This window comes from Glandiceps talaboti, chromosome 15 (assembly GCF_964340395.1).
Source record: "Glandiceps talaboti chromosome 15, keGlaTala1.1, whole genome shotgun sequence".
NCBI classification, from domain to species: Eukaryota; Metazoa; Hemichordata; class Enteropneusta; family Spengelidae; genus Glandiceps; species Glandiceps talaboti.
Genome location: NC_135563.1, coordinates 12,816,215 through 12,829,650, shown reverse-complemented (window position 1 = coordinate 12,829,650; position 13,436 = coordinate 12,816,215). Strand labels below are relative to the sequence as shown.

General features: G+C 33.9%; 2 protein-coding genes across 2 annotated transcripts in view; one reads left to right on the top strand and one right to left on the bottom strand.

The window, feature by feature from the left end:
- Positions 1-12,430, bottom strand: part of LOC144446232 (growth hormone secretagogue receptor type 1-like) — a 67,672-nt gene extending 55,242 nt beyond the window's left edge. The window contains exon 1 of the mRNA XM_078135984.1: positions 12,277-12,430. Within this exon, the coding sequence (XP_077992110.1) occupies positions 12,277-12,430 (154 nt within the window). The remainder of the gene's footprint in view (positions 1-12,276) is intronic.
- A 108-nt stretch (positions 12,431-12,538) lies between these two features.
- LOC144446231 (growth hormone secretagogue receptor type 1-like) overlaps positions 12,539-13,436 on the top strand; it is a 29,455-nt gene continuing 28,557 nt past the window's right edge. Inside the window, exon 1 of the mRNA XM_078135983.1 lies at positions 12,539-12,921. Coding sequence (XP_077992109.1) covers positions 12,588-12,921 — 334 coding nt within the window. The 5' untranslated portion in view covers positions 12,539-12,587. The remainder of the gene's footprint in view (positions 12,922-13,436) is intronic.

Here is a 13,436-nt window from a genome sequence, read left to right as displayed (position 1 = left end):
CATCACCACTGATCAGATGCGTACTGCTTTTAACTTTAACTAATTTTCTTGAGCAAATTACAGCACCATATTCAACATCATTCACGTTTTCATAATAACTTCAATACTCCAGATGTGAAATCGATGTGGATGCTTATCGCAGGGGTCGGTCACATTATCCATTAAAAGCACGATAGATTAAGCTCGCATTATACTTTGGTTCCACTTTCCAATGATAATCTAAAGTATGTATCGTGTTGCAACAATACACTTTTAAGTAGATTCTAATTATTACTAAATTGAACAGATATCTGATGGAATAATTCATAGAATTTAAAAATTTTGCGGAATAAGCTTTAAAATATAGGTTATCGAGTTCACATCGAGGATCTTTAGAACCCGCCGTAGCTGAACGCCCACATTCCATATTCACTTTGGCACACTCTAGGTTATCCTGTACCTTCTAATCGTATATATCCCGCGCAAACTTATCAGTGACATTTCAGTTAAATATCAAGTACAATATTGAAAGTTTGACAACTATTTACTGTGAGTGAGTAAAATGAATTACAGTTTCACAAAATAAAATTGTATGCTAAACGTGCCAGTTGCTTTTCAGCAATGTTAGTGTTTTCCTACAATTCACATGGCATCAAATTTGTCCATGTCGTGATATGAAATGAAATCTCCCCCAAACTTTAGATATGTGGTCAGGCAATTTAATGTTACCTAGATTTCGACATTTTGTGGTGTCTACTTTGATAACTCCAGGGATGCTATTTCTGTAAAACATAACATAAAACTGCAATTTGACGAATACATACATGCGTAGCGTGCTGATATTCCATTTACATCACTCTAATTTTAGTTTTCCCTTCCAAATACATGTGATTTAATAGCTGGACTAGTTAAACATTCCTTGAGGTCCCTTTTAGTCGTGCGAGAAATGATAAACCCACTTTCATATACATTTCTGCACTGTAGGTCAGAAAATGGCCAATATCGTTTTTGTTTCGACACATACATGCATTGCTACTGAAGACTATGAACATGAAGACCATATCAAGTGGAAAAGCATGGAATCAGTTTAATATATTGAGATATTACACATGTGTTGTGTTTGGCCATATGTACAATATAGGATATGGCAGACTTACTTGTTAGTGACGATGTCACAAAGGCGACGGAAATGGTGGTATTGTTTTGACAAAACAGAAGCAATAATAATATAACCACATGTCTACAAGTATATCTAATCTGTGGGCCCTGTTTCGCACAATTCGTATTTGTTTATGGAAAATGTCTGTGTAATATGTCATTTACCAGGAAGCCATATAGCTACTGTAATAGGTACTTCGTTACTTAAGGTTAACAATTCCATCTGAATGTATAACGAACCATTGAATTCTTTACCTATTATTATAAGTAGTACATGTATTATAAAATATATTTATTCCGGGCAAAACTCAATAAGCGTTACGAACAATGCAAATCGTTGAAGGGTTAACTTCTTTCCACTGAGGCCCGTATACATCAAATCGACAATCTCCACGTAGAAATTCTAAAATACCTTAAAACACACATAACGCTCATACCTTAAAACATAAAATACACACATTGTGACATTATGCCTCCAGGTAAATAAAGAAAATGTTAGGCAGAAAAAGTGTATCTGTAATAGACTTTGAAGTGTTTAAAAGTGTTAGCCTGCTTTACATGTTCAGGTAACAAATTCCTGAGATTTCCAACCTTGCGACTGAATTTGCAGAGAGTATTGTTATTGTGAGCTGGTTTGATAGAGATACTGCTAGCTTTACTAACCCCTGTACATTATGTAAGACAGACGTTTATGTAGATGTTCAACAATATTAAAAGTCTTATTCATTTTTGCGAGCGACTGACTCTCTAGCACACATTCAAAAGTGAATTCTTACTTAGCGTTCGCACCGTTGGTTTGCCCAATGTCATAGTAAAGGCATGGAATCTGATATAATGCGTAAGAGATCATTTGCTTGAAGCCATGATGAAACTATCATGAAAAAGTTAATACTAAAACCAAGGTTATCGCACTCTAACTGGCTGTGATAAACAGTAATGCAAACGGCGAAATTACTATGGGAGTTTGCTCATTAAAAGATCAATAGAATAATGACTCCAGTGTGATTTTGTTTTATTTGTCATTTTGATTAGATTTGACGGATTGTGATGCATCTACCTTGTCAAATGAAGTCATGGAAGTGAATCAATATGGTGACCTTTGATAATGTAGTTGCATAGCTTCCCGGCCGTATACGCAAATAAGACATGTCTCCACTAATTAAACGAGCTTGTTGTCTCATCTCACTAGTTTGCAAATCACTACATATTATACAGTTAAGCACTGATTCATTGATTCAAAGAAAGGTAACAAAATGGGAAGAGGAAGAAATACATGTGACATTGCACGCTTTAAAGTAAAGTAAAAACATGTGTTACAAACACAACATATCATTCAATATTTAACTTAAGGATATGTGTTAGTTATCAATACAATTCTTCGTTTTAACAGCAGGTAACTAATTAAACCTAAAATATAACCTTATTACATTTACAACATCTGTATACGACTTATAAATATGCAAATGACAGGATTATATTCATAAATGGGTCTACAGACTACATCACATATGCAATGGGAAGAATACTTTTCGTAGCGAGGAATAACTTCTAAATATTATTGTGCGTTAGAACATTTTTACAAATTGATATGTTTGGCATCTGGCACAGACGACAAAGTTAATTTCAAAATGTTATGGCAAAAAAATTTCGAGTATTTATTAGAGTAAATAATTCAGATTTGAATGGAAATGTTTGTACGCAAGGTACAAAGTGTAACAGAATAGATGCCGATAGACAAGCGGTAGTTCAGCGTACATTATATAAACAGTTTTCTTCGGTTTAAATTTGTATCTGCTTTATGTTCGTGCTAGTCTTAATTACCTGTTATTCATGTGGGAAATGAATTGACGGACATATACATACACCGTTCTTTCATTCCAACATCCATGATAGCTTTCTTCTAATTACCACTGTGATAACTAAAGAAGGTAATTAGTACTGCTACCAGTAGCTGATCGAACAAATTTTGACATAATCAACAAGTCGGACTTGATATAAAAATAATACATATTCGCAATGTAAATCCATGATATTTTAATATCACAAAATATAATGTGGATATAATATCAACTTCGAAGTAAATGATCCATATCCATATTTGGATATTTCACAATATCAACATAACAACTTTTGGTAATTACTAATTCCTAAGCTTTACTGCGAAATAATATTTTTCGCCATCATTTTGACAAGAAAGTTAATTTCCGAAAACAGTAACATATTAAAATATATTTAATTTGTTATTTACGCCGTATTTAGAAAAATAAAATGGAATGCTGTGTATTTTTCATTTGCGTATCATACATTATTTTATAATGACGGAATTACTATCTTTTCATCCCCCTCTTTGCTTCACTTCTTCTTGATTTTTGCGGTATGTAATGACTTCAGTTTCAACTATGTAAAGGAGGTCATTTTGTAATCGATTTATCTTCAAGATGTATGGTTTATCCCATCTCAGAAATCATCCGATTATGACAGTTCATACCCTGGTATTACCCTTGCTTTTTGAAAAAATAATTTGAAGCGGGTTGATTAACTCTTCTGAAGTTCTCATTTATCACTGTCAGTGGAAATGTAAACGCCCATTGACTTGTAAGCCACGACATTGTATGATATGTGTGTTACATTTGTGTAATTGTAACAGTCGACACGGGAAATAAAAGTATAATTGCATAATGTACCGTTATTTACTACATAGGCGAAGTGTTAGAAAAAACAAAGTTGCTAAGGTGTTTTTTTTAAAGAAAGAAATGACAAAAAAAAGTTTTAGAGCAGCTTCAGTGTGAATGCAAGTGGTTACAAAATGACCAATATGACTCACCGCGTGGTTTAAAAAATGAAGTATATGCACATATATTTCAAAAATACCAAATATAAATAGTTAACTAAACGTATGAACATAACACTGACACAGCCTAACAATGTTTAGGAGTCACTGGGGAGTGATTATTTATATTTTAATTTACAAATTACATTGCGATATACATGAATGGTTTATCGTTATTAGAGCATGTCATAAGGTAGTATCGGTCATACTAGCCAATGTGATTGGGATATAACCCAATTATGCCATTTCTGTGATAAATGGAACACTGTGAACTGTAGATATACTTCATTGTGGAAGCTATGTATTATTCAAACCATCCAGAGGGGAGACAAGTCTGATACTTTCAAGACCTTCAAGAAGTCTTCAATTGTTAGTGACATGGGTATGCAATATTGTGTACTATGCATCTATGAGAGAACAAAATTGACAACTCTGAATAAAAAAAATAATAGTTATTGTTGTAAGGGTAACGATACCGACAGGATTGTAATATTTTAAAAGCAAAAAAGATGGATGTAGTGGAAGATAAACTACATATGAGGCGAAATAGTTGAACTTGAACGTAGACTTAAAATTCATTTCATGAACGCTCTAAGGTTGAGGTCAAACTCACATTCTGAGGAAGTTGAGAAAAATGCTTACAGCGCCGAAGTCAAACCAAGTCTTGAATTTTCTAAAATTAGCTAAGCAAGAGACATCCGACGCCCGTGTCTTTACAATAATGAAATTACAATAAGTCATACATCGTAAGATAACAATTATAGGTCATGCATAATTATTAGCGTCCTGGATCATGAAACAAAGGACCTTGCAACTTGAATCACATCATGGATATCAGTATTGTTAAAACCAGACATGTTATATGTTATAACTTGCAACCTACATTAACTTAACAGTATTTGTTATTTTTCCATGTGGGTGTCTTATTAGACCAATGTAAAGCAAGTTTATAATAGTAATCTTTAGAAAACAATATCAGCTGCAAAAATTTAAGTGGTCAGAGACTTTCTGATTAACGGCTCAAGGGATTGGTCAACCTCATTTACTCTTTCTTTTTTGGTTGAACAAGGCTTGTAGGGGGATCCTCGTTATTTTGTTTTTAACAGTCTGTACCGTGTTTTAATTGGCTGTTCGAGTTAGACAGTATCAAAAGAATCGTCTTGAGTAGCTCACATCATTAAAAAGGACTCGAGAAAAGTGGAGCCATAGAATAGAAGAATAATTTCTGTTTATTGTTATCAAGAACAAATTTTAAAATTGGAGGTGTAGAATAAGCCTACGTGTGTTCACTCCTTGAAAGTATATCAGCTATGATTATTGTTCTTTATATTATGTCTATTGTCCGTCCGTCCGTCCGTCCGTCTGTCAGTCTATCCATCCACTCATCCGACTTTCTTATTCCTCTACACACACATGGGCATATAATTATATATGAATAATATGTGTGTATCTAAAAACAGTTTTTCAATTAACCATTTGCCGAACTTTCAGGGATCCGAACTAATTTCTGACCGTCGAGAGGTTAGGATAATCAACGTTTTAGTGTGTAAATCGTACAATTTCATATACTAAATCAAATGTAGAATATTTCCTGGTTATTTGCAAAATTCTCTTGCAAATACTTAGGATTGCCTCTTCAGAAAATCAGTCGTCCGTTGACAGTCATGTCCCACATCTCTTTACCCTAACGGTATATCGTTTGCCTTCTTTACGTAATATGTACTATAATAATTCATAAATACACAGAATTAATGACATTATCCAAATTGAAAAAGTATCAAAAATCTGTCTTCACATCGCAGACAATCGTAGCTAAGCAACCGATTGGCTCATGGTAGTCTGTAATGATTATTCTCACACTTATGTGTATATCTCATGTTATATTAACATATTTGTGTGAATTATCAAAATCAACATATTGGTAAAAGAATCAAGTCACAATTCCTTATGTTGCCAATGAAGTGCCGATGATTTCGTTTCGACACATGATGAATGTCGCCCACATCGGGAAATGAGTGTATTTCATTTCAGGGGTGTCACGGTTTGAATTTGGCCTCTGGAAATATTGATATCATCAGTAAAGATCTGCTGTAGCATGTTCACAACCAAGGGCAAATGAAACTCAAGCAAACGTGAATTATAGCACAAAACACAACAATTCTCATGATGTAGGCCTGTATGATACAAAGTAAGAATCAATACCATAACAAAACATAAACAAAACAAATATATACACATTTTCTGCAAACTTTCTTCGCATATAAACTGGCTTCGACAACAATATATCGAATGCAATTAAATGTGACACTCTCAAATGATTCATTTGTAGGGAAATGATAATTGCCCGTTATGTACCTTACTGACTCCTATATGTATTATTTTAAGACGATATATTTTATAGACGACATAGAGACACATATTAAAAGGAAACGAATGATTCCATTTTATAGAAGGTCAACTTGACATGTTTGAGGTGTTCAGAATTCATTGCTACTTATATAATATCGTAATGCTTCAATGTGTAGACCTTCCTTGTTTTACAGTTTGTGTTCCTAAAAAATCGGGACTGATTAGAACGTGATATATGATATCCTTTTAGACATTTTAAATTAAGTATCCGATTTTCAGCTGATCGTTTCCAGCTTCAACACAACAACAAGAAAAACAAAAACAGCTTCAAACTAGAAACTTGATTTATACTTTTACACGATAGATAACAACAACACTGTTCTTGCGAGTTCATTTTAACGAGGTGGGATTACTGTGTCAGTTGGGACCTGAAGGTTATCAACTTATACGATATAAAGACTTGAGGAATCGTTAACTTGGTAAATGTTGTTTATCAGTGTGGAATAGACTACATCTAATCCCCTGCTACGTGATTACTACCTTAGGTTGTGCGTAAGGTGGAAATAAATAAAAAAGAATTCGAATTACCTGTGGTGGCGAAGTAATGATACTAAATTACTAAAGGTTGAATCTTAATGATTGAAACGATATAAACATTTCCTTCACATAAATATGTTTAACAGAAAATTTTAACCCGTTAAAATTAAAAATATGGTTAATTTTTTTATTATATGCGTACTGTACGAGAAGTGATTTATTAAAAAGTAACATTAAGTGTTCACTCTGTTTAGTGGTCCATATCACTTTATGCGTATTTGATTGAAAACAAAATACGTAGCTTCTAGAGTTATTAGAGCTGAGCTTCGAACATCTGACATCCCTGTTTGGTATACGTAATCGTAACCAAGGTAACACTTTACATGATATGTTCCTAATATAAAGCTATTCGATGAAATAGATTTGTGGCCGAATGCAACGTAATAATTTTATTATCCCAATAAAATGTAAGCAAACGGTTTAGTGCATTCACACAGTGAAGACTGTAAGCCAGACATCCATCAATTAAAATTCCCCTTGCTTTGCTTTACTTATCTGGTACTTTACTGCAAATAATATGTCCTCGGTGACAATAAACAGTTCAATAAAGATGTACGTGTATTAAAGTCTTAAAAGTCAAATAAAATATATTCGTTTGGTAACCTTTGTCCATAACTTTTCGACGCCAAGGAATCGTTAGGTGAATAAAATAAGACATAGCGAATTAAATGCCATGGGGAGCAGTTAATATTGAAACTCACTTTAGTGACTGCTGTAAACATTTAGCAAACTGGTCGCATTAGTCAAATCTCGATCTAATAATAGTATGTTATGTGTAACACATAGAGTGACAATCATTGCAAACGAGCATGATCATCACACAATATTGATCAGTTGGAAATCCTAGCTATAGCTATATACAAATGTATTTATATTGATCCATTGCCATTTAAAGGAATATTCCACTATTGAGAGAATATTTGAGAAAGGTGGTAATTATGGATATGACGTTATTTGTGTTGACGTCACTGAACATGAGAACAGTAGATCGTTGGTCACTTTGTGAAACGTATCCGTACAAATATAGCAAATAGAAAATCATCTAGTGTTATTGTTAAAATGTATGAGAAGCTTGAATAAGCATTATGTAACGAAGCATGTGATAGGTTTAAGAACGCTTTAAAAGAAGAGGAATGTTGTTTGGCCAGAATTGTTGCAAAGCCTTCTTAGCCATTTATTAGTGATCAAATGCTGCATTAGTCTAAGAAACAACAGTAAGTGCTTCCGCTATTATGGCAAATTTTTAAATTGTCAATGTGTAACATACCACAAAATTGATTTGTTGATTGCTTACATCATGTCCTGCTCACAAATATTTGGTTAGTATCTGAAAGAATCCAGTATTATAGACTTATAGATTGCTCATCGAGTATGCACTTTTTTGTTTATCTTACTGACATGCAACTAGATTGTAAAATTATAGCAGTGAATTAAGAAATGACATGATCCTGGTACTTAAATCTTTGAATTTACATTGTTATCTGTCAGAAAGTGATGGATTTATAAATCATTGCTGATCATCAGTTCCAAGATGCACATGCTAGGTTTGTGTATGAAAAAATACCTTGCATTCCAGTTTTTAAACTGATATTGGTATACGTACTATATGGACATAAGAAAATATATGATGAGCTCCTGAGAGAATTAGATAGTATCTGAATATTAAAACCGTAAAAAGGTGGACGTAAAGTTAATTATCATGATTTACATACTAAAGAAAATGTGCACTCTATTATATGCAAAACCAAGGTTTCATTGTAGTTATATAATTGCATTATGTATACCATTCTATTTACTAGTATCTAACATACACACAGATGGTGCTTAAACATAAATACAAATGTGAGTGTCAGTTCAACGAACTTCCTCCAAGTCACAGTTTTATTATTAACCCTGTTAGTATGTTGCATACTATTGTTATGCATGGTGAAATTAAACTAACAATATAAGATGATGAGATTCAGTGCCGTTAAATATTTTATAAGATTACAATGGTGTAACTATTTTTTGAATGAAACGTTCCGATTAAATTCTATGGAAGAATTACTTTGGCAAATGGAATCTTAGACCAGTCATAAAGTCCTGCAAAAACGCGAAACTGTATGTTCACTTTGCTAGCTGTCGAATAGCCATTATAAGTGACCTAGTAACATTTCGTTTTAACGATAAAATGACATTAATCAACCTGATAGATCTCTGTATAAACTGAGACGATCAATTCCCAAATGACACCATGACAGATTTTTCTGAAGTGGTATTTGGACTGCAATGATTTGTAGCTGGGTGGTTCTAATCCGATGAATGTCAATGACATTAGCCTTTAACGTGCAGGATATGAGTACATTGTTGCTGTCAGTTTGCCTTTAACTCTATGTTCTCAAATGAAGTGTTATTTATACGCATGCTTATCACATTGTTCTACTCTATTTCAGATGGCAGATATATACACAACCACATAAATGGTAATATGGTAAAATTCATGTAAGTAGTAATCGTTCAAACTCACATGGCACGATGAATTTGAGAAAAAAGGTATGTGGTTACGTGAACTTCGTTCAAGTATCAGTGCTTTTAACGTGTATGCTCACAGATGTTATCATCAGATATTTAGCCGCGATTCTTCAGAAATCCAGTGCTTAACTTGCGGAAAAGGAGACTGTGTTGAATCGTCTAAAGATACTAATTAGAGATAAGGTGTCCAAACCTAAAGAATTATATTTGCTGGAACGACACCCCTAGGATTGTATTGCTGTAGGGGATTAGTTACAGTAACAAAGGGATTTCCCGTAGTATCGATGAATTATTTGGTCTAGTATATTAAGTCAGTGTATCATGGCAAAGACACTCCCGAGACTTTCAAAATTGCACATGTAAGCAGGCAAGTCTCTTTTGATTATGTGACCTTCCATTAGGTTCAGGATTGCATTGTTTATTTGCAGGTCGTGGTACCTACCACTCATGATACATGAAGCTAATGGTTATCATATATACTACATATGATGTTCATTATCCAATATGAGCGTATACCTTACATATCGTGAAACAAAACAATTTACCAAACTATCGATTGTCCGCTGGAAAGTCTATTTGTAATGTTGATATTGGATTTTGAATTATATTTATACCTTTTACACTTGCTCTCTTTCTGAGTTAGGACCACGATGTTGCTGTAGACAGAGGAGTACATTCATAGAATCAATAATAATTCCCAAAATCAATATTACAACTATATCAGCTGGCGTCTTACTATTGGACACCCTACCAAATTAGACAGTGTTTCGAATCAATAGTATACAAATATTGGTAAAATCTCCACAAATCAACAAATCACAAATTGCATAGATGACACGGAATTAATATACGAAGTGAAATGCATACATTTACTTTAAAATCACCACCCGTTGTTACATTGACGGATACATTTTGTGTTCAGTAATTCCTGTTATCTGTTCGGCATTGTAGGATACCAACACTGTACAATAAGCAAATGCCATATAAGTTGTAAGACTTTGATGTCGTGATTAATCTTTTATAGGTTAATATAACATTCACATTGACGTATACCTACCCTAAGATAACCAATCTGCAATTGCATTCCGAAAAAGTATTACCTTTCATACTTGCTTGCTTCATTAATTTTCATTGCATGCACTGAAAACTATCCCATTTCAAGAGTAGAAAAATAACTGTGTCTCATAAATAACGTTGGAGTTTTATTCTTTACTAAATTATGTGACCTTATATATACTAGTAGTAAAGAAGAAATGTAATGTTAACTTGCAACAGTGTAAATCATTTCAGGGCTGGTTTATTCATGAGGGAAAGGCACTCTCTCTATCATACATATGTTTAGTGATTGCGTATCATTTCAAATACTATTAATACAATATTAACGATTCACTCTAATGTGAATGCCAGTGCAATCAGACCAAGATATATAAAACATGTATACAATAAGGTGACATTAATTTCAGGAATCCTCTACAATATCGTACAAACTGTATGACCTGAGTTCGCTGTCCATATTGCCGTATCCATTGAATTCCATGCACTTGGTATCACAGACAATTGATGATATATAACCGCAAATGTAATTCGACGCCATGTGTAATAATGATGCAAATAATCTGCTTGCAACAATTTCACATCGCGGGAGTAACGCTACTGTGTTATGAACATGTCTACTGAAAAAGCTAGATACAAAACCCCCTATCGATATTGCAACATGGTCAAAGTTCAAGTTTACTCCTGTGAGGTTATCAGCGTTAGCTCTTGAATATTGACTAATATATTCTTGGTTATATTACAGTGCTCACCCATTCAAATACGTGTAATTTTCTATTCCCAGCGCAAAGATTCTATCGGGTAAAGTAACATAAATGTAGTAATTCCTTCCCGGCTTATTGCTATTGAAGGTAAAAACAGCACATTATAAGGCGTTCCCCAGTTACTGATATCCGATATGGAACTTAGCATTGGTTACTCCTAGCAATGACCAATAACACATCCGTAGTTAGTATATTAACATTAAAGGTGATGTCTGGTACTATATATTTTACAAAGTCGGAACGAAACGGTATATTATGCAGTTACCACAAATTTCGATTGGGAATAAACAATGTAGCTAGTTATTTTAACAGGTAAATAGAAATACTTCTGATTTAGTGAGTGATTAAAACATAGCATTCACCTTTCCTTTAAAAAAAATGTTATATACATATATTGAATGTATATTTGAAAGTATCGTCGTAATTACTGCTATTAGTATTAGCCCTCAGTAGAAATTAATTTGTCTATCACATTTCCTTTAAAATAAGTACTCCTTCACAGTGCATAAAGTTGTCATGCTTCAATGATTTGTGCTATAATATACAAATTGAATTCTTCTTGAGACTGTATAAATACATCTAAATTGTGATGTCTAAGTAACTCTGAGTAGACTTTGTATTATTTCCTTGATTGTGAATTTTCACCAAATAAAAGTGGTCACTCTGCTTCTACATCCTAGCAATTAACACTGACAATTATTCTTGAGGTAGATGATCAATTCATGTTTAGATGGAGTGAAATGTAATGACGCGTGTACGCATCAATAATTGTGTTTTCCAAGACATATTAATACAACTGCTTAATAGATCATATCAAAATGGCTAAAGCACCCTACCACATTAGGAAGGAATTGGCTACTTCCAGTATCTTAACCTCGGAAAAATCACTATTATTACCTGAAGCCGGTATTTCAAAGAGAAAGAAAGATAACAATTAATTTCCGGTTAATCAATTTGACATTATGACGAATACATAGTAAGCGAACACTTCATAACTACTATCGTAGTCGCTATATGCATTGCTGTGTGGATTACCTCCAGCCTTGACTTCGGTTCGTCCCAAAGGTGATTTTCTCATATCTAATTTATCTAATTTATAGTTATTATATTCACAGGTAGGTGGAGCCTTGTATCTGATTACTTCATGAGTACTTGGTGTCAACAATTGTTCTCTGCTCATGCGTACCATTCTGTCAGCACGTTTCGTCAAGACTTTATCATTCACTGACAATGCATCGAGTAGAGGGTGTCTAGTAAGATAGCTAAGGGTGAGTCTTGTCATCATCCCAGCAGCAACGAAAAAAGATACAATTCAAGCGAGTAACAAGTGAAAGTCTTTCTTTGCCATGGCAAACTATGATGACATAATAACTAACTGCAGCGGAAACGTAACGTTTGATAATTGCACACAGGCATGGGAGGACTTCCAAGCTATTCCCGAGTTACCGTTGCTGATCCTTATCGTGACAACAATTGCATATGTGATCATTTTCATCTTCGGCGTTGTTGGAAATGCCTTGGTCGCTTTCGTGGTTTGGAAGAACAATGATATGCGCAGCTCAACGAACTATTTCCTTGTGAATCTCAGTGTAGCTGACCTGTTAGTTCTGATCATCTGCATGCCAACTGCACTGTTGGAAACATATGTCATTAGTCCTTGGCTTCTAGGGGAAGTGATGTGTAAGTACAATATTTCTTTATTAAATACAATTACTTTTGTTTAACTTTTACACAATCTAATAATAGCGCATTCGTACTTTCGTTTTTAGTATTTTACTAACAGTAGATAATCCATTTTATTCACGACTGTATATGTAAAGGTATATTTATTCCACCTCAACAATTACAATGCTTTCCTGCAAAAAGTGCTTGTTCAGTTCCATCGCAGGTTAACTCCAAGACACCCCTTGTTGTTTCCGTGCGATGTTAGTATCGATTCCCCGCCGAACGTTCCTCTTAGCGGTATTCAGGAGTCACGAACGTAAATGAGCACATACATTTTTGCTTGCCAACAAGTAAAAAATGGACTATTGCAGTCATTAAAATATTTTCTTTTCGGGAAACTACAACAATATTGATATTTATGTAGAGTAACAACACAGTGTACTAAATCAATCTTGACATAAATGTATATGATTATCCAACCCACTGTAGAAGAAATGCCGAGAATATTGCCTTTGAGATTGTAAAAGCCG